This window comes from Rhinolophus sinicus, chromosome 16, assembly GCF_057876585.1.
Source record: "Rhinolophus sinicus isolate RSI-liver-muscle chromosome 16, RSI-T2T, whole genome shotgun sequence".
NCBI lineage: Eukaryota > Metazoa > Chordata > Mammalia > Chiroptera > Rhinolophidae > Rhinolophus > Rhinolophus sinicus.
In genome coordinates this window covers 41345432-41367596 of record NC_142516.1, presented here as the reverse complement: position 1 = coordinate 41367596, position 22165 = coordinate 41345432, and the positions used below count along the sequence as shown (strand labels likewise).

Below are 22165 nucleotides of genomic sequence, written 5' to 3'. Positions count from 1 at the left end.
TGGTACAGTGTGGAATTCCCATTTGTAGACTTCTAGGGTTTGCCAAGCCTCATTTGCCAGTATGTCTTTTCCTGGCCCCCTCATTTCTAAAGGTGCTTTAAATATCCACCATACACGCATATTGGGCCAACTGAGAAGCGAGGGACGGTCTCAGAGGCCCTTTATGCCTGTCTACCTGGGTGGGAGAGGTCCATGTTCCTCTAAGCTGCAAACACCTCCTCTGGGGCTGGAGAGGACAAATAAGGCTGGGAAGTCCGCACTGAGGGATTCCTGCCAGCACTTCTTTATCATTTGGTTTAATTATCCTCATAATTAAAAGGGATAAGTTGCCTTCTTGTACCCTGAGGCTAATGGGACAGAAAGACAGTCTGTCTGGCCTTTGCATTCTTAAAGAAACACAGGAAAAGAGAAAATCAACACAGATTGCGTTTCAAGTCTTGAGGCATAAGCATTCAAAGAAAAATCTTCAGAACTCCCTGTGTATCTTAGATTTTAGAGACCTACATTTTATAAACAAGGCCTTCATTTGCAGGACCTAGGATGCTCCCTTAAAATTGAGTGCAGTTCCTTGTAATAGCTGAATCCATATTTTAATTAGCCATGGCAGTGAAACAAAGGAACAATGGTAATGCATAGGTAATTTAAAACAAACCAACTGGACAACCACCCTTTAACCACTCCCTTCCACTCTCCAACTCTGATCAAAAGTTCAATAAGGGCTTTAAATATGGAGTAGCTGATGAGCATCATAATGACTCAACAGTAGACAAAACAGTAAGACACTGGCTGGCTTACCTTCAGAAATTGTTCTATAAACGTTATCAAACGAACCATTGCTGTTCCTTAGTATCAAGTTCCACCTCCACTCTTTGCTATGGTTTAATTGGTTTCTCAAGAGGCAGCACTCAGGCTATCGCAACCTAAGAGAAAGATGGGAGGAGGCAGGGAAGATGAAGAGCCAGGCGGAGAAGCTTTCAGACCAAATACGTTTTTATTGCTTCCAGAAGGATACGACAGGAAAAAAATCTGACGAGGCAGGCTTGCTTTTTGAGTCAAAAGGTCAAGTTAAAATATTTGGCTCAAATAGTGTTCAGCGAGTGACTTTCTGTTCTTTCTGTGGATAGAGGATCTTCAAGATGATGCAGACGGACCAAGCTCCTAGAGTGGTCAAGCCCCAGTCAGAAGGCTACAGAGTGGGGAGAGCTGCGGGGCTGCTTAACACCCCGCTTCCTCAGCAGAGGTTGTGGGAACTGATCATTCCAGGCCTGAACTCAATGTCAGTCCCCAGTCACACCATCCCCTACTAGTAACCTCCAGAGAGAAGGCGCTTCATCAGCTGGAAATGGTCTCCCAAACGTGTAGGGATAGGACAGGAGAGCCTTAAACCAAAGGCTTTTAAGTAAAAATGACACTGTTCTCTAAAGTATTTGGACGGAACAGTATTCTGAAAAACACAAAGTTCACAACAAGGGCTGAGCTGTCAAGTTAGAAAGACTTAACCTCAGGGAGCAGGAATAGCTTTTGCTTGTGTTAGGGTTTTAAGTCCCTACAGAAGCCGCAATTTTCTAGAAAGACACTTGCATCAACCCCAACTTCACACAACTGCTAGCGAAAGAAAAGCTACGTTTTAGCTGATCTCCAAAGCTGAGATATGGTGTTTCTATAAGTCACAGACATAAAGGATGCCTACACCAGGTCCTTTTACCCACGTGGAGTGCACCCATTCACTACCACTGCCGAATCGGGGAAACTCTAAGCCAAGCATTATTTTTACAGTTGCTTGCAACTTAAATCAGAGCTTTTTTTTTTTTTTTTAAACAAATGTGATCAATACTACCAATACGAATATTTCTACTAAAGGAGACTGAAATTTCTGATTATTTTAGAATGGAAAAGACTTGTTTTGGCTGTTTAGAAACTATTAAACCTGCCTACTTTGGAAATGCATGTGCACTATATAGTGTTTTAAGGAAGGAAAGATTTATTCCAGTACTGCTCATAATAAAAAAAAAAACTTTCTGGGAGAATCTTAGGCAACTTCAAGAGAAGCAAAACTCAAGAATGAAGAATACTGTAGTACAAAATTATGGCCAAAAATACTGTATTTTTAACCAGCAAGATCATGGGGGCATTGTTATACAACATTAGGTGTTTTTTGCAAAACTAGTTCCCATCCCCAAACAATAGACAATACATGCATTTGAATGACATTTTAAAGAACAGTAAATGATTCTTTTAAATACTGCAAGTTAAAAATGTTTTCTGACAAAACTCCCTAAATACATAGGTCTAGTAAGTTTCCAACGTGGTAACAGGTGAGGAATCCAGCAAGAAGTTGCATTTAGAGTTTTTTGAGGAAAAAAAAATCCATCAAAAACATGATTCAGCTAAAGCAACCTCAACAAAGTTAACATATTTTTTGTCCCTAAACTTAAAATATTCTAATGAAGAATATCTTTCTCCCTGTTATTTGTTTCTGTCTTCCATAGCTTATGAAAATCAGAATTATTTTTATCCAAGTAAGACCAAATTTTACCCAATAGGTGTTTTAATAACATGTACATGTCATTTACTATAGGGCTGGAATAATGTGGGGAAATAGAGGTACATGATAGATAAGGAGGTAAGAAAGAAATTATTATTTGAGCACCTACTATGTGCTAGGTGTGTATGCATACTTTGAACAGATGATTCTAGAGGCAAGAGGGTTATTGAAAGGGCATTGGTAACTGGGAAGAAGGCAGGAAATGGTTTGTTATTCTGTGAGAAAAACAAATGACAAGTTTAGACTCTGTATTAAGTATCTACTAAACAGCAGGTGTCTAGCTCCAAAAATCTCTAGTTAATCATATACAACTAAGCCATTTCTTTTCCTAATTTGATGGAACCAAAATGAAATCCTGAAGACATAGTTGCCAGGGCAGACCCATTAACGCTACATATGCTGGAAATATGTAGAGATAGATAAACATACAATATTACTTGTCTTAATTTTTTTGTGTGTTTCTAACCAAAGATACATCTTTGGAAGAAAATATTAATGGATACCAAGCGCACCTTATTTGTATCAATTGAGATGTTGTCGATTACCAATTAAGTGGTTTTAAACCCTCATTTAATTTTAAGAAGAGCAGCAATATACATTACAATATTTGGGTACACTTTATTTTTATATGGGTTAACATTCTGCTATATTTCATTTCATTCATTCTTTTTTGAGAAACTGAACACAAAGGGAAATGGAGAGTAATTTGAAGGTTATTTCCAACCACTATGAGTCTTGCAGTATCTCATTATGCAGCCCTTTCTTCCCATTTTTTTTTTTTTGCAAATAATAGTCATTTTGACCCAAATCCAGCATAAATAGCATTTCACTGATTCCTAACTTAAGACAACTAAAATTTACAATCATGTGGCAGTATAAGTTTTAAGATTACAGTTCATACACCTTGACAATCAAGATAGTCTGAAGTACAAAAAGTAAATTGTCCTTTAGCTGAATTACCTTTTTCTTAAATATTAGACCTGCCAGTTAATCTACAAAAAAATACAAGTTTCAGGTGTCCTTCAAATACCTTTTGTAGATGTCATCTGCTAGTAAACAACATATGCAGGTTCCTAAGATTCCCCCCACCCCACCCCAGTCTATTCATGACATTCAACAGAGCTCTTTATATGGAAATGTTAAAAAAAAAAAAAAAAAAAAAAAAAAAAAGTTTAGTGGATTTTTCACTTTTGAATGGGTCTGTTATTTCCCTTTGTTTCAGATATGAGGCACAAACTTCTTAATTTAAGCTCTGTAAGGCATAGTACAAACCTCCAATTTACAAATAAGGAATTCTCTGTGGGTTGGAACTGCCGTATCACGCAAAAAAGGGAAAAATCATCTGTAAACTGGTACACTGCAATGTATTAAGTAAGTCATGAACTGGCTGCTTGCCTTGGTATGCTGAAGAAAGGTCTCTGTGTGTTTGTTTTTGAATAAAACATGCCCAAGTCACCATAAAACTCGCCACAGGCTTCCATTACCTAGAGCATCAATAGGAGTCCAGTGGCACACGCTTATAACGCTTGCAATCACAATATAATATAAAGCATGAGTAAACTTTGTTTTTATACAAAACTGAAAAGAATCCCTTCCCTCCCCCAAGCCCCTTCAATAAAACCCGAAACAAAGAAACAAAAAAGAAAATCCTTTAGCTTCGATTGACTAGTGTGGATACAATTAGGTTTCTACGTATCACTGCAGCTAGGGTGATCAATTTTTTCCATTCTCAAGAGAAGGGATCTTGTCATGCACCCTACGAGGAACAGTGAAGCCACAAACCTCAATTCTGCATAGCTATTCCATCCCAATTTCATAAAGACAAATATAACAATCTTTCCCTGTTTTGCTCGGCTTCTTCGAGCTTTGAGATCAGGTTTAATTGACTACAATCTACTATAGCTCTATTAAATAGAATATCTTGATTCCCTACAACTGTAACACTTATGATCTTGTGATGAGGTTTTCTCTATACACACTGTAGGCCTTCGAATGTTTACTTTTTTTTTTCTTTTCTTTTTTTTTTTTAATTTTTTTTGCTGCACCAAATTTAAGATTGCCCTTTCAGGCAAGCAGTGGTCTCTAGCTGTTAAAACATTTCCTTAGTGGATCACAATAGCTTCTAAAACTGCCTTTCTAATAAAGGCCATCAGAGAGGTAATACTAAACTGTGCATTTGCCAAATAAGAATATGAATTGTATAAAAGCTCATATTCCAATCCTAGGTCAAATGGCAAAAGTTCTACAAAGTTGGTTTCCATGTTTGTATAAAAGCTCCGACTGATTTATGTATTTTGCTATGAAATTACCTTTGGGTCTTATAATCAGTATACCTCTACTCAGGAATGTGCAAATGATTTTATACAGCACGATGCTAGTACCGCTCTGTACGATAGTAAGGTTTTTTTTTTTTCTTCTTTTCTAAATGGAAAAAAAAATATCCCTAGTCAGAAATAAACTGACAAATTTACATTCTCCTCTCTTAAAAAAGTAAATAAAATAACATTATCCAAAATGTGAATTAGCTATAAGACATACAATACAATTACATAGATACATATCAATACAGCACATTCAATCTGCCAAAAAATTAATGATTACAAAGCCAGTATGGATGCTGCAATATCAAGAGAGAGATGTATGTACAATGATTAGAGCAATTGTAATTGCACTATACCTACAGGCAGTCTGTTTCTTAATTACAGATGCTTTCTGAGCAAAGAAAAAAAAGTAACCTGTGTTGTCTGAGGCTGGGAGAGTAAAGAATGAGAACTTTCCATTACTATTTAGTAACTCTGGTACTCATCTAATAATTTCCTCCTTCCCTTTTGTTGTTCCAAGAGATTGATCCATGTGGAAGTTTAGACTCGTGCCCAATAGTATTGTAGTTAAAATGAGACCAGTGTCATGGCCTGATGCTAACTTCCCAGCAGTTTAAAACAATTATGATTAATTTTCTTAAATCATACTTCAACTCAAGCTGCTTGACAGAAGCTCATCAATACATGGGCTGTACTTTTTGCATTTGTTGAAAATTGCACATATAGAATTCCAAACATCTCTCTTAGTAGGTTCAGTTACATAAATACATGTTCTACACAATAGAGAGGTTACTTTTGAGTTAAGTTCATAAATCTTCCTTAAGTTCAACTTAATCAGTCACCAGTTTAAAAAGATCCAAAAGTGGTAAACTAGCAGGAACTTCAGATTTGCAAATTAAAGGTGTCAGCTTAATACTATCAATCATGTTCTTGGCAGACCTACTGGACCTTAAAGAACATACAGAGAGTACAATTGGCTTCAAATGAAGAGACACAAGCAGATTTCATGTTGCATCACAGAGGACACTTTTCCACATTGCTGATATGGACACTCAACATGGAACATGGACACTAAACAATGTGATTTAAGGGCAAAGAAAAGAATGGACCATGAGAATCAAATTTACAGTTGCCAATCGTTTGGCAATTGGTGGTGCAGGTTCATTCACAGCCAATCATTTCAGGCTTCACAGTCTTATTCTCTTACATTTTAAGATACTGGCTTTTATCTTTTAAGCTCTTATTCTGTTTTACAAAAAGCCAGCTTTGGCAACACACACCCATAATAAAAGTCATCTAAAAATTGTGGCCCAAACAATAAGAAAAACAAGGAAGGAAAAGTCTTAACGGGGAAAAAAAATTAAGAGCCACTAGGAAAAGGCTCTGGGTAGCAGCCATTGGGGTAATGTAGTGTCTGTTGGCTTAATTTTTGGCATCTGCAATTTAAAGAAGAGAGGGTGAAAAGAAAAAAAGAAAAAGAAAAAGCAGCAAGGAAGGGAGGAAGGACAATGGCACATGGCATTTCAAAAGAAAGGACTCTTTCTGTGTGTCTTTGCCCTTGCCTTACTGACTCCTGCACATTCTCTGAGCAACCATGCTATGTCTGAAGGTAGAAATCCAAAAGAAATGACAACCGTTGGATGGGCATCCATTGTCCCAGGCCTAAGGGAGGCAAGACAATATATTTATATATATATAAAAAAACTCTATACGTGTATCCAGAGCAATACATTTAAAACCATAGTATTAATACTTATAATCCTTCAGCAAAAACCACAAACTGTTAAATTAAGCTGATGTTGATGGCTTAAATCAAATGGCATTGTCCTAACTTTTTCATTCATGAAAAAAATCTGACCAAGAATGGAACTAGAAAAAAGGCCATTGTAACCTGGGAAAAATCAGGAGGGAAGTATGGGTTAGGAAAAGGGGAATCAGCTTTGTTTTGCTCAATAGAAGAAAGAGAGAGCGAGACAGAGAGAGAGCGAAAGAGAGAGAGAGAGAGAGAGAGAGAGAGAGAGAGAGAGAGAGAGAGAGACAGAGACAGACAGAGAGACAGAGAGAGACAGAGAGACAGAGACAGGGAGACAACTCTTATCTTTGTGAGTGCATGACCAAGAATTTAAAATACATTGAGTCACAAGGTTTTGCCTTAAAAAAAAAAAAAGATAGAGAGGAAATGTGCTGGGACTGTACTTCAGCATCCTGTTTTTCCTCTGAATAGTTTAAATAAAATCATAATATGTACTACAAACTCTGTGGACACACTCACACAGAGTCCAGGACGGCAATAAATTAGTATTATGCAAATTGTTTTCCACAGAAATACAGTCCCTCTCGTCTAGCTTCAATAGCCCACCAAGGAAGGGAAGGGCGGTGTCGAGGAGGCACAATTAGACCAGATTATACTCCTTCAGGTTCAACTGGAGGATGGTGTCCTTGACGGCAGCAAAGACAAAGCGGATGTTCTCGGTGTCTGTGGCGCATGTGAAGTGGGAGTAGATAATTTTGTCACTGTCTGGGTTCAGGTCCACGAACATCTTCAAGATGAATTCTCGAGCTGCCTGGGCATCTCTCTGGGGTCCTGTTGGCCAAGGGAGGAGGACAGTTTGTTAGCTCATCCACCAATGCATTCACTCGACAAGTGTTTATTGAGTCATTGCCCATGAAGATGATGTCTGCACTGCACATTTTTTTATAAGGTACCTACATTTTTTTTCAATTTCAGTTTATATACAATATTATATTAGTTTTAGCTGTATAGCATAGTGATTAGACATTTATATAACTTAGGAAGTGATCACCCTATGAGTTTAGTACCCATCTGACACCATACACAGTTACTACATTATTGACTTGATTCCCTAATCTGCATTTTAAATCCCCAAAACTATTTTATAACTACCAATCTGTACTTCTTAATCCCTTCACCTTTTTCCCACCCCCAACCCACCTCCCATCTGGCAACCATCAGTCTATTATCTGTATGTATGAGTTTGTTTCTATTTTGTTTGTTCATGTATTTTGTTCTTTAGATTCCACATACAAATGAGAGCATATGGTATTTGTCTTTCTCTGTCTGACTTATTTCACTTAGCATAATACCTTCCAGATCCACCCATGTTGTTGCAAACGTAAGATTTCATTTTTTTTTATGGCCGAGCAATATTCCATTATATATGTATCACATCTCCGTTATCCAATCATCTACTGAAGGACACTTGGATTGCTTCCATTTTCTTGGCTATTGTAAATACAGTTGCAATGAACATAGGAGTGCATATGTCTTTTCAAATTAGTGTTTTGGATTTCTCCAGATAAATACCCTTAAGTAGAATTTCTGGGTTATACGGTAATTCTATTTTTCATTTTCAGAGGAACCTCCGTACTGTTTTCCATAGTGGTTGCACTAATTTGCAATCCCACCAACAGTGCTGAAGGTTCCCTTTTCTCCACATCCTCGACAACACGTTTGTTGATGATGGCCATTCTGACAGGTGCAAGGTGATCCTCATTGTGGTTTTAATTTGCATTTTCCTGATGATTAGTGATGGTAAGCATCTTTATTGGCCATCTGTAGGTCTCCTTTGCAGAAATGTCTATTTAGGTCCTCTGCCCATGTTTTAATCAGATTGTTTCTTTGTGTTAAGTTGTATGAGTTCTGCACTGCAGATTTGATCTGTTAGAATCATCTTCCCCAACACTATCATGTGTACTTGCTCCTCTTTGTCACTTTATCTTGCCCATCTGTCCATCCATCCACAAAATGTGGTTAGATGAAAACAGGCTGATGGCTTGAAGGCCAGGCTAAGTTTAGCTTTGATTCCTTGGGTGATAGGGAGCCACTGCAGGCTCTTCAGTAGGGGAGTCAGAGTGACTTCTACTGGACTGAGTTAATTGTATTAGGCTCAGCTATATAATGTGTGCATACAGACAGACATAGCTGCCTCAGGCTCCCTTATCAATCCACCCCCACATGTACCTCCATTATGGATCACTATACATTCTCTAGACTGAAATCTCTGTCGAAATAGAACACCTGTTCCTTAAGGTCAGGTTCATCTATAGTCATCTCTTGCAGACATCTTGTGTTTTTGAGCACATCATGTTTATGTAGTATTCAATTCATTATGTGTGATGATAAAAAAAATATTGGTTTATATTTTTGTACAACTTATATGGGGTCTCTGATGTCCTAGCTGCTTAGAAGAAAGACTGTGATGTATTTATCAGGATACATTAAAATGTATTTAATAATTGTGCAATGGATTTTTAGATATGACACCAAAATCACAGGCAAAAGAATAAATACATCAATTGAACTCCATCAAAATTAAAAACTTGGTTCATCAGAGGACATTATCAATAAAGTGAAAAGACAACCTATAGACTGGGAGAAAATACTTGCAAATCCCATATCTGATAAGGGGTTAATATCAAGAATATATAAAAAATATATATTTCTCCAAAGAAGATATACAAATGGCCAATGAGCACATGTAAAGATGCTCAACATCATTAATCATTAAGGAAATGCAAATCAAAACCACAATTGTCTACTAGAATGGCTATAATAAAAAAAGTGGAAAATAACCAGTATTGGCAAGGATGTGGAGAAATTTGAACTCTTGTGCATTGTTGGTGGGAATGAAAAATGGTGTCGCCACCGTGGAAAACAGGTTGGTGGTTCCTCAAAAAGCTGAGCATAGAATTACCACAAGACCCAACAATTCCATTCCTAGGTATATAAAGAGGGTGCCAAAAAAAATGTATACACATTTTAAGAAAGGAAAAAACTGTATTAAAATTGTAATACTCAATATATACCGATAACAAAAGATGAATACAAGTCACGTGTATATATATTTTTTGGCACCCTGGTATTCAAAGGAATTGGAAGAAGGGACTCTAACAGGTATTTGTATGTCAATATTCACTGCTGCATTATTCACAATAGCGAAAAGGTAGAAACAACCCAAGGGTCCAACAACAGAGGATTAGCTAAACAACTAGTATACACATACAATGGAGTATTACTCAGCCATAAACGCGAAATTCTGATGGATTTTACAACATGCATGAACCTTGAAACCATAAAGCCAAGTAAAATAAGCCAGACAAAAAAGAACAAATATGGTATGATTCCACTTATACAAAGTACTTAGAATTGAAATTTTGATCAATGATTAAGAAGGCTGGCCTGAAATAGTCAATGGAATTGGAACAGCTATCTATATATGATGTTAGAGGGGTAGTAAATTGGGGGAGGAGGGTTATCACTTTGTGAGGGGTGTAAATGTCTATTACATTGTTTTGTACACCTGAAACAAAAACAAAAACAAACAAACAAACAGTTTACCCCCCCAAAAAAAGAAAAAGGCTGGCATCATATTGAATGAAAAAGTGTCATCATTTAAAATGCTAAAATGCTTTAATACATATAAAATAATTTAATGTCCTATCTTTTTCAATGTATTATGGTTAAGTTACTAATTCCATAGCAATAATAAAAATACTTAAAAGTAAAACTAATAGATTATTAAGAGCAGGGGCAGCTTCTCATTTTCATAAAAGAACACTACCTTTCTAGCTTATGAATAAACTTCCTCCATGTGATTTTGTACTTGCCCTATATGGGAAAAATGGCCTACCTTTTCTTTCTTTCTCTCTCTCTCTCTCTCTCTCTCTCTCTCTCTCTCTCTCTCTCTCTCTTTTTCTTAATTCTAATGAATATCAGGATTAGCCTCAAGTTTACTAAAGAGCACTTGGAGTGTGTTATGTTTTTAAATATAAATTATGTTATTTGAATAAACAAACTACAAAGAAATCATTATAGCCATCACAGCAGGAAAGGAATTTTACAGTCTCTGTGAACAATTTTGCAATTCAAGCCCATGTGGAAATGGTAATTTCCCTTCCTAAAGTACAGAAATGGCATTCATTATGATTAAGACCTTGTAAGTGCAGAAATGTGGAAGTGTGAAATTTTTAATATTATAAACATGTTTGTTATAAAAACATCACTGCAGAGAGGGCCTCGAGTTTTTTCAGTCTTAGCTCATCTTACAAGGGCTTTGAGTCTCATGAAATGACAGCTGCATTTGCTTTATGCATAACAATCAGTGTCTTTTTTATCATGGCCGAGTTCCCTATGTGCATTATGTGTATACTGGGGGAGATTAACAGTAAACAACATTTTCAGATTTTAAGACATTCAAATGGGCACATGTTGGAAGGAAAATGCTTACAGTAATGGGAAATCTGGGAAATCATTGGACAAAAGAAATAAATATAAAGATCAGGAAAATGTTGCATAGAGAGGGAGAGAAAAAAACAACAACAGTACCCCAAACACTCATTGAAAAAAAAAAATATTGCAGAAAAATACAACCAATGTTTGGTGTGGTTATGTCTGCTGCACCAAACAGCTTGAGTCTGTGGGGCAGGCTGTGCTGTATCTGTCCTCTGTCTTCTGGTATGCAAGCACATCATGAAAACACGCTGGTCTACAGAAGGGTGCTCTGTATAGGGGTGGGGATCATTTTCCATCTACTGATTTCCACCAAATTCTGCAAAAAATTATGAATCTCTCTTTCCATGGGTGTGAGCCAAACACGTGTGTTTCAGTGTAAGCTAAAGGCTTTGTGCCCATCTTACTCAGGTAGACATTGTGTTTAAAGAACTAGCCTGTTGCTTTGGGCGAGCAAGTTAACTACACACGAAGTTACTTCCAGTTTCATCAGGTACACTGAGGAATACAGTCTCAGGCATTTATAATTTGGTGGCAGGCTTGTGACAAATTAAAAGGGGTAAAAGTGAAAACACTGTTTAGGCTAGGAAAGTATTTGTTTTTAACGGAATAGCAAAGCACAAAGGAAAATATACTTGGAGAGAGGATGGGAACTCACGGCTAACAAAAACGGAACTATCTCTAATACCTGATAAAGTGCACAAACATTTCCATTTTGTATTCACCAACCTTCAGAAATCTTATACGTATTTTGAAAGGGACCTTCAGTTAAATAGGTGACCTTCTCTTCTGTGAGTCAGCACTGGACCAAATGCATGTGGGATGAAGGGAGGAGTAAATCTTCATCCCTGATGTGTTTATATATTCACAGAAAGCAGTGAAGCCAAATTGAATCTAAGTTTTTTGAAGTAATTGCCTTTCTGAGGGAGCTTTTAGAAGTACAGAAACACTGTTAAACTGATATGCCTCTTAGATATCATGTTGATACAGTAATTTTAAAAGTAGTCTGTTCTCTTGCTGTCCTGCGCCCTCTGTAATAGGTCTTTTGTGTGTCTGCTCTTCTGAGGCAGGCACTGTGCTAAGTAAGTTAACTACATGATTCCATTCAATTCCTTTCTGCTTAGGAAGAAAGTGAGTAGTTGACTAAACTTGGCCAAGGCATCACTGCCAGTAAGTGGCAGAGCTGGAACTCTGACAGTCAAAGCTTGTCCTCTAACTACTATTCTGCTTGGACCAGGGTTTGGCACACTTTCTCTGTAAACGGCCAGACACTAAATATTTCAGACATTTGATCTCTGTCACAACTACCAATTCTGCTGCTGCAGTATGAAAGCAGCCACAGTGCCTAAATGAATGGGTGTGGTTGTTTGAATAAAACTTCATAAAAACAGGCATCAGGCCATAATTTGGGGGTAATCTAGACTCAAGTATGTAATGGGGGTAGGGGAAGATATGTGTGTGTACCGAGCCACATAAGCTCTTATGGAGCAGCGGCTGTGACTCTTTCACTGGTTTTAGAGTGGCCGGATGCATTTTGTTATTAATTAATAGACAAGCATTTCTCAGAATGGGTTGGGAGTCATATTCAATTGTTCAACATTTCACAGTCTAGTTAGGGAGGCAAGATCTGTTTACAAAAAGGAAGTAAATAATGCAAAGCCATCCATATGAATACTGAAGTGGGTGCTATTTATTCTAAGTGCTACAGAAAGAGCTTAAAGGATGGGCACTATCCCTCAGGATGATGGGATTTCATTGGCCCATGAAGCCTCCCAAAAGTAAATACTTCCTGAATATTTGCTATGTATCTAAAATGTCACACATATGATATCTATTATAGTCTACAAAATGATCCCATAAGGTTGGTCCTAAGGCCCAGAGAAATTAAATGACTTGGTCATGATTCTATAAAAAAGAAAGAACCAGCACTGGCATTTGAACCTGGGTAGACTGCTTTCAGAGCATGTGCTCTTGACCACAAAACTGTGTTCTTTCCAGAGACAGACTGAGGTAGACTGTCACCAAATGAAACGGAGATAAGGACGAAATTACAACGGTTGATACACAATTGCTCAAAATTACTGGACTCTTTCTCTTAATATACTTATTTCAAAACATATAAGAAGTTGTTTTCTTTTGCTATAACTTTCAGCATTTTTAGGGAATAAAATGTTTCATATCATTAAAACACAGAGCAAACAAAAATTCGCACTTCCTCCGTAACACCATGCATGCTTCTGAGGGCTAAGGCAGCAAAGGTGCACTGCAACATTTTAGCTCTTGCATTGGTCTTGGGAGGCAAAACATCTGATACTGAACTGGCTAAAGAGTGCTGACTTACCATCATATTCTGGGAAGTAGTCAACTAGGTGGGAATACATAATTTTCTCCTCTAGAAGATCTTTCTTGTTTAAGAACAGAATAACCGAGGAGTTCTGGAACCAGGGATATGTGATAATTGTTCTAAAGAGTGCTTTGCTTTCCTCCATCCGGTTCTGAAAAAAATTATCAGAAAAACAAGGTGTGAATTACTTATTACTCAATCTGTGAATTGTGTTTATTTCAAAAGTCCAACCCATCTTCTGTATGTGTTCGATTTTTGTAGCCTTGGTTTGAGCTGTAGTAGCTTTTATCAAGATTTACGTGCAAACGATTCAGGACACATACGGGCTGTTTTCATTATGCAAACGCTCAGGCTGACAAGCAGAAGAGAATAATAATAAATCTGCTGAGATAACTCCTTCAATCTTAAGAGAAAACAAAGCCCACAGAATCATGTTAAAACTGGCACACTGATAAATTTTCATGAGAAATTATTCGTTCATGATCAAATACCTAAGATCTGAATTTAGAAGTAAATACCAGGCTTCCTTTTGCATATCCTAAGCAGTGTTTAATTTGGGACATCAAAATTAACTCTTATTTAAATGATGAAAACAAAGTTAATTCTTTGTCCAAAGTGCACCTATATTTCCAGAATTATTATTACTTATTATATAAATCTATCCATCCATCCATCCATCCATCCATCCATCCATCCATCCATCCATCCATCTATCTATATACACACCGGGGGTGCGAAAAAAATATATACAAGTGGACACTTTGGTCAACGTTGCTCAAGCAGTAGTTTGCCGTAATCAGAAGTGTCTGGATACTGATGGTAACCACACTGAACACCTCTTGTAATTGCAGAAATCAAATGTGACTAGTATTCATCTTTTGTTATCGGTATATATTGAGTACTGAAGACTAGCTGAAAAGAATTCCTATAACTAGGATATAAAGAAGCCACAGTGAGACTGGTATGAGGGGCTGAGATGCAGAATGGGCCGGACCCATACCCATGGTGTGATGATTAAGAATTTGGAGGGATGTATCGGCTGGGAAGGTTCCCCTCTGAGGAGAAAGGGTCACAGCCCCACACCAGGCTCCCCATAACATCTTGAAACTGGTAGGAACTGTGTCTGAGAAAGACAAAGGGCTGCGGGGGATGGAGACACTCTTAAAGAGCCTGCACAAGATTTACTTGCTCACAAACTCCCTCACTCTAAGCTCCAGTAAAGTGGCAGCAGCTCAAAAAGTGCCAGGGACAAATAGGGAGGAATTAACTAAATGGACTATCTTCAGGGCAAGGGCTGGAAGGACAGTTGTCAGGGCAACTTTTCTCAGGGGCAGAAGCGCTGGTAGGCTCCATGTCTATGCTCTCCATTAACCTTATTAAAATTGTTTGCCCTGACCCACCAAACACCTGCCTGGCCCAAGACTCTTCCAGTGGCATCTCCACACAAGTGACCTGCTTTGGCTTGCATTGTGGACTTTCCCAAAGTGTCTCAAAGGTCCATAAACCCCAAAAAGCAGCAGCCGGCCTTGGCGTACCTTGTGGATTTTGCTAAGCAGCCCCAAACACAAGAGTTGACCGTTCTCAACTTGCATTGTAACTCCCATCAGGTGGCCCCAAGCCTGGCCTAAGTGGTGGCCAGTCTTGGCCTACAACATAGTTCCAGATAAATGGCCGCAAGTCCTGCACAGGTAGCAGCTGGTTTCAGCTCATATCGTGGTGTCCACTGAAGGGGTCCCAGCCGGGCAGCTGGTCTTGGTTTGTAGCATATCCTCTCCTAAACACCTCCAAGCCCAGCACAAGTGGCAACCAAGTGCATATCACTTTGTAGCATGTATCAAGACACCTCAGCCTCCAGAACTGTGAGAAATAAATGTTTGTTGTCTATAATCTAACCAGTCTATGGTATTTTGTTATCACTGCCCAAACAGACTAAGACAATGATGATGAGGTAACCCTTCTCCCATGGACTAGAACCACAGAAAAGGTAGAGCACTAAAGTGGGAAGTATTCACCTTTATCCTAGGCCCTGGTAGGACAAGTCACCTGCTCCACACTTTGCAACCATGAATGGAATGGTGTGACCACTGAGTGTCCTTTTACTGTCATTAGAAAAATCCCAATTCAAGCAATCAGTGAGGAGGTGTTATACCTCTAATCTTTAACATCTCAAAGTGATTCTCAAGATTTCTGATCTGAAGAAAACATTGTTGTTTTATGCAATCCCCTGCTAACACATGACTGACTAATACTGCCTATAGGGTAAAGCCTCAAGTTCCTCAGTCTGGCCTTCACATTTGAGCACAACCTGACCCAACGCCCATCTCCAATCTGCACCCCTCCATAAATGCTCTCTTCTCCACATAAATGGACTCAAAGTCGTCACTGTCACACAAGCATGATTGTACTTTCCTGACTTGTGGCCTGAAATGCTGTCCCCACTCCGAATCCTCCAGATCGAACTGACTTCCCCAAGATATCCTTTCCTGAGCCCCTATTGGGATTGCTCCTTCCTTACACCCCCAGCATACATTATCTTTTTCCTTGTTTGCCCATCATTCAGTAGACACTGAGGGTTTGTAGGAAGCTGGGAATGACAGTATGTTGGAGGTGCGGCCTGTATCCTGCAGGATAGTAGAAAATAGGAGTGTCAATGTGTAATTACAGGTCCATGGGATGGGCCGATAAGAGTGGTAAACAGGCGAGTGGAGGTCACAGAGGACAGATTTGACTGGGGAAGGCTTAAAAGCAAATACAGTTTTCTAGAGTTGAATCTTGATAGATGGAGAGATTGTAAGGAGGAAAGGAGAACAAAAGCAAAGGAGAATTTAAACCCACACTCCTTTGAAGAGATCTATGAAAATTCTGCTTCACTACTTCCCCTCAGACATAACTCATTGAAGTGCACCTTATAAATTACCTTAAAGGTCATCATTATTTTAAAAGACCAAGACTAATTGACTTGTTATGGAATAATCCATGATAATGTAAAATTTGAATCAAAATTATCATTTGTAGCTTATCAAACACTGACTACTTAAAAAAAATATTCACACACATCCTTAACATGGATGTTAGTGATTTAGGAACAAACATACTCTCTCAGGTATTTATTTCATTTACACATGTTCACTGGGTAAATAGATACAATGAGTCCGAAGCCTTATGAAAAACAATTTGCAAGCCTGGTCTGCATATGGGTTCCTCCCTCAATTATTTAGGAAAAAGCTTGGTGTATTGACTTTATATCTCCAGCAGGATCACATTGTTATGTGTCCTGTCTGATGTCAACATTACCAGAATTCAAAACATTCTGTGCCAAGCTCCTGTAGTTGGAAGAGGAGGGGGGAGGGAAGGGTCAGGGCTGAGCTGGAGACTTGGGTTTGAAACAAAGGCTCTGCCTTAAATACTCCATGTAACCTTGGGCAAGTGACTGAACCTCAGTTTCCTTGTATCTCCTAGGGTTTGGGAGGAAAGAATGAGGCAATGCATGCAAAGTACTTATCTACGACGGCAGCACATAGTAGCTTTCACTGGTAGCCATTATCAGAGATGGAAAAATTGCTACATCAGAATCTCTTGGTTAGGCAATGCACTTAACCTCAAATCTTTAGCCAAACTATTGAGTCAGTAAAATCTTTCTATTCCTTGAAATTGTAGAAAGTTAATCTAGTCATGATTTCAAGGCCAGATACATCTGATTTATGAGAAACTGGAAAATCATACAGATTTCTGCCAAGTTTGTTCACTTAGAATGTTTCTTCGAGTATCTATAATATCTCTAAAAATGTTCAATACTCTCAACCCCAGAGCAAACCAAGAAAAAAACCAGATACAATATGTAAATGGAGCTGTTAGAGAGACAAATAATTAAAGACACTCCCTAGCCATTCCACTTCTGCTATCTAAATCAGAAAACAGGAATAGAAATGATAAGAATACCAAACTCAGCTGGACAGATATTATTTCCTCCGTGATTTTCTTAGTCTTTGCAAATCTTTGCAAGTGATTATTTGAAATCAAATTTGGCATACTCTCTAGGCCTGACGACAGCTCTCGAAGGTTCTAATTATTATAATTTATGCCTATGGATCAATGTATTCTACCTGTACAGGATGTTTAGAGAAGCAAAGAAACTGAATATATTTGCCTATTACCTCCATATCTAAGGTTTCTAGGCAATGAGATGAGATCACAGAGCAGGGCCTTGTAAAGTGAACTGGTGCAAACCAGCATGTGTTGTAGAAGAGGGTGGAGGAGGAAAGAGGAAGACTGAAAGACTGGCGGCAAGGGTCCAGGAGAGGCAGTCACACACCCTCAGGCTAAGGAGAGTGGAGAGCCTCACTATGAGCAAGAAAACATGACAAATGGATAACCCCCGCTCTGATGTGGAAGCCCACAGTCCCAGAAGTTAAAGACAGGCCTACTTCCTTAAATATTTTCTAGTAGTTTAGTTTGGTCAAGTGACTAAGTAGCAACCTTGTTTCAAAGACTATTTTACAGCACACTGATCTTTCTACCCTATGCTCCATATCCTACTAATTTTATGCGTACATGCCAGTGAGCTAACGTTTAGCCTTATACATAAATTCCTTCTTTCTGTTCATAACGCTCCTCATCTACCAAGTAGGATTCAGATGTTTATGCCTTGAGTAATCACACCATTGACTTTTCAATTCACTGGCCTTTCTCCCCATCTTTCCCGTAGTCCATCTACACCCACTATTCTGTGCCACCATTTTGGGGCAGTTTCACTAGTGGCTCAAGAGAGTTCACCATCTTCTTGTTCTCTGATGTGATATCTCAGGGCCAAATGCAACTGTTTCCCTGACTCTACTCAATCCACACCTTTTAAAAATTGTTCTATCACACTGCAAACTTAAACCCTATGTGCTATCACTTTCACTCTAATTCTTCTACTAAGTGTCTACATACCAGATAATTTCCCTTAGCTGGTTCATTGGACATTTTTTCCAGCCTGACTCTCACGAAGACCAGTTCCTTCCATATTTCAAACTTATCTAAGTTGATGGCTATAATTTCTTTGTTTCTACTGGAGCTAATTGGAAAAGATTTATAAATTTTTACATAATGAAGACATAGATTTACCTTCAGAGTTTACACAGAACAATAACTTATTCAGCATTCCAACCTGTCACAAACTTCTTGGCTTATGTCCCCAATCACACAAAATAATATTTTAGCAACAACCAACCAGGTGTCCATGAACTGAGTCAGCCACCAGGAGAGCCAAGGAAACAACTGGACAGATCTATAGAATGTGGCTGATACTCGATTGGGTAGATTCTAACTAGGGACCACAATGGGCTGTAGTTAGACCCTGTATCAAGAATCCAAAGGCACAACTTGGCTGAATAAGCACTGAGGTAATTTGCTTATAGAAAAAGCTCATCTACTGAGGTCGACTTAGTATCTTTTTTCTAGATTTAGCCAGAACCAAACACAAATTAACTTAAAATGGATGACAAAGAAGAAAATAACAGATTATTTCCATAGCTACCAGTGATTCTTCTTTTCCTTGAGCATCACTGGTAAGGCACAGTAAACATTTAATGCTGGCACCAGGACAAAAATTAGGGCCAAGAGACTCATCTATTACCCACTTGTTTGGAATTGTGAAGAACAGTAAACAGAATAAACAGGGGTATGGTAATTTTGAATAACAATTATATGCAAACTCCTCCAAGACTGAGTACCAATTCCATGGACCACCATTCTCTAACAACCTGCGTTTCTGTAATTCTGATCTGACCTGAATGTTAATAGCAGCAAAAAAGAACTCAACTATAGAGAGCAAATTTTGGTTGGCGTTCCCCAAACTATACTTGTATTCATTTTCTAGATTTTTTTTATTATTAAAATTAAAGTTTGGGGCAGTCCGGTGGCTCAGGTGGTTGGGGCGCCATACTCCTAACACCGAGGTTGGTGGTTCCATTCCCACATGGGTCAGTGAGCTGCGCCCTCTACAGTTAAGATTGTGAACAACGGCTCTCCCTGGAGCTGGGCTGCTGTGAGCAGCTGGAAGTTGGCCTGAGCTGCCAGAGGTTGGTGTGAGCTGCCGTGGGCTGCTGAGTGCAGCCACATGCTGCTGTGAGTGGCTGGCAGCTGGGGACAGTTGCCGTGAGCTGTTGTGAGCAGCCGACCAACGACTAGCGACCGACTGCCTCAGCCTGGGGAGTGCAAGGCTCATAACACCAGCATGGGCCAGGGAGCTGTGTCCCACACAACTAGACTGAGAAACAACGGCTTGAACTGGAGTGGGGTGGGGGTGGGGGTGAGGGGAAGGCAGAAGAAGGGGAAAAAAAGTTAAAGCTCAATGATCTTTTGCATTATAAAGTTTATATATGGTAATAAAAAAAAATTTAAAAACCAAAAGAGCTTAAGGAAGGGAATAATTCCCATGGTTGAATTGCCCACATGAAACTTGTTTTTTTGTTAACTTTTATTTTCCTCTTGCTTTTGAACTATGTATAGTTTTTGGTGTTACTTTATATCTGTGCTGTCTAAAAGAACTTTTAGATTATAGAAAATCGTTTTTGTATTTACGCTTTCCAATTTAGAAGCCATTAGCTACATGTGGCTACTGAGCACTGAAGTGGTGGTTAATGCAACTGAGGAAATTATTTTTAAATTTTATTTAATTTTAACTAATTAAGACATAAATAGTCACACGGGGACTGTGGCTACTGTACTCATACAGTTTTAAAGGATTGTGATTATCTTGTATATAAAATTTTATATTCTGTAGTTTGCTCTCAACATTACATCCTAAGACTTTTCTGTTTTAAAATTCATACATATATTGATTTGTTTCTTAAAGTTATAGTGAACTTAACTAAATCCTGATTATAAGATAGCTTTTTTACGCTAGTATAAATAGCACTATGATTTATAACTTTGTGTATAAAGATTTTCCTGGTTATAATTTTCCTTATATCAGTATATCAGAGCACACTGCAAAACTTAAGGTTCTTGATAACTGACTACCAAATAGCTGTCTAGAGGAGGCGAACTAACGTATGCATCCTGTAGTAATGTGTGAATTTGTTCTTTGTACTATTCCCTCTCAAGAAGAGTTCTATCCTTTCAAAATCTTTTTCATATCAAATTACATGTGGCATGAAATGACATATAGGGTGAAGAAAAATGATAGCTCACTGTCTTGGTTTGAATTTTTTTGAATATCAGTGAGTATGAACATAGGACTTGCTAACCTGTAGTATTTTCTTTTGTGAATTATCAGCTCATTGCCAATGAAAATTATCTGCTCACGTCATTGTTCTTAATGTTTAGTCACAGATTTATATGAACTCTATTCTGAAATTATTAACCATTATTTCAGTTTATTTTACTCTTTGTCATTTTGAATTTTGGTATTTCAAAGAAGTTTTCTGGAGTGTGTCTGAAATCATATTACATCACTTCAATATTTTTAACTTAGAAAACAGTTCTACTTTATTATGAAAATCAGATTTTCGTTTCCCAATGGGTATTTTCCTTAAAGCCAACCTGGTTTTTTGTACTAGCTAGTTTGGTAAACGTAAGCCATAGCTCAACCAGAAAAAGCATTCTGCAAATTGTACTACAACTGTTAGCAAGAAAGAGTGTTTGAATGTCAGCTTCTTTTGTTTTGCTTGTCCACTTTCTGATTGCACAGTTGATGAATAGTGACTTTATGAATAGAAGTCAGTTGATGAATAGAAGACTTTAGATAAAGAGATATAGAAATAGGCTGCAGGGATAAAGGTAAAGGATTAAAAAGAAAACAGGCTTGGATGATACAACCGAGTTTGGAAACCCTGAATAGCCTGAAAAGGTCCAAGGAAGATTTATCTATCTATAAAAACCAATCACGTACTCATCAGTACATCACACTGAATCTGAGCAAATTCTGCCAGGAAAGTGTAAATCTGGGGAAAACAGGGTGAAATGAAATAAACTAAGGCAATACAGTGATGTATTTCTTTACTGCCTCAAAAAAATTTTTACGGATGCTTCAATTTGGCCCAGAAACATGTATTTGCCTAATTCTTTGGCAAACACAATAGGGTAATATCAGTGTCAGGATAAGAATTTGATTTGTCTGTGTCCAAAGAGGTAATTTCAAAGGACTTGTATAAGTTGCATTTTGGGGCCCTATTCAATGGGGTACCACTTGACCTGACCCATACATGATCACATACACACAGAAGTTATCATTAACTCTTGGTTCCTAAATCTTTCCTTTTCTTCTGCCTTTCAAAGACTGTGGGCATACGGCTAGAATTTCCACTGTGAAGGATCAGACAAAGGTAAAAATGGAGAATTAAGAAAGGGAATCGGAGTAAGTTTGGAACTAAAGGATGGCAGTAAGCAGATACATTGATCAAATGACAAGAAAATTAAGCAGAAAAGAGGTGTAACCTGTTGGCTTGAAAGTTTGTTTGTAAGGAATATACAAAATAGTCTGAAAATAAGTTGCTTGTAAAATGAGCTTGGTGCATTATACTCCCAAGGCTATATTACACTCTTAAGCATAATGATTTGTCATATAATTAATAGGGTTTTTTAAGAATAATAAGCAATGAAACTTTTTAGACTCTGACCTGTATGTTTAGCTATATGAATGTTATATTTATTTTACATAAAATTGAATATGAATAACTAACATTTGTTTAATGCGAATATACACCAGGTTGTTTGAAGCA

General features: G+C 38.1%; 1 protein-coding gene across 1 annotated transcript in view; it reads right to left on the bottom strand.

Annotated features, from left to right (window-relative positions):
- Positions 1-2084: 2084 nt before the first annotated feature.
- The window catches only part of LOC109449927 (guanine nucleotide-binding protein G(q) subunit alpha), a 280434-nt gene continuing 260353 nt past the window's right edge, over positions 2085-22165 (bottom strand). Inside the window, exons 6-7 of the mRNA XM_074330581.2 lie at positions 13458-13611; positions 2085-7450 (exon numbers count right to left, since the gene is read on the bottom strand). Of these exons, the coding sequence (XP_074186682.1) occupies positions 7260-7450; positions 13458-13611 (345 nt within the window). The 3' untranslated portion in view covers positions 2085-7259. The remainder of the gene's footprint in view (positions 7451-13457; positions 13612-22165) is intronic.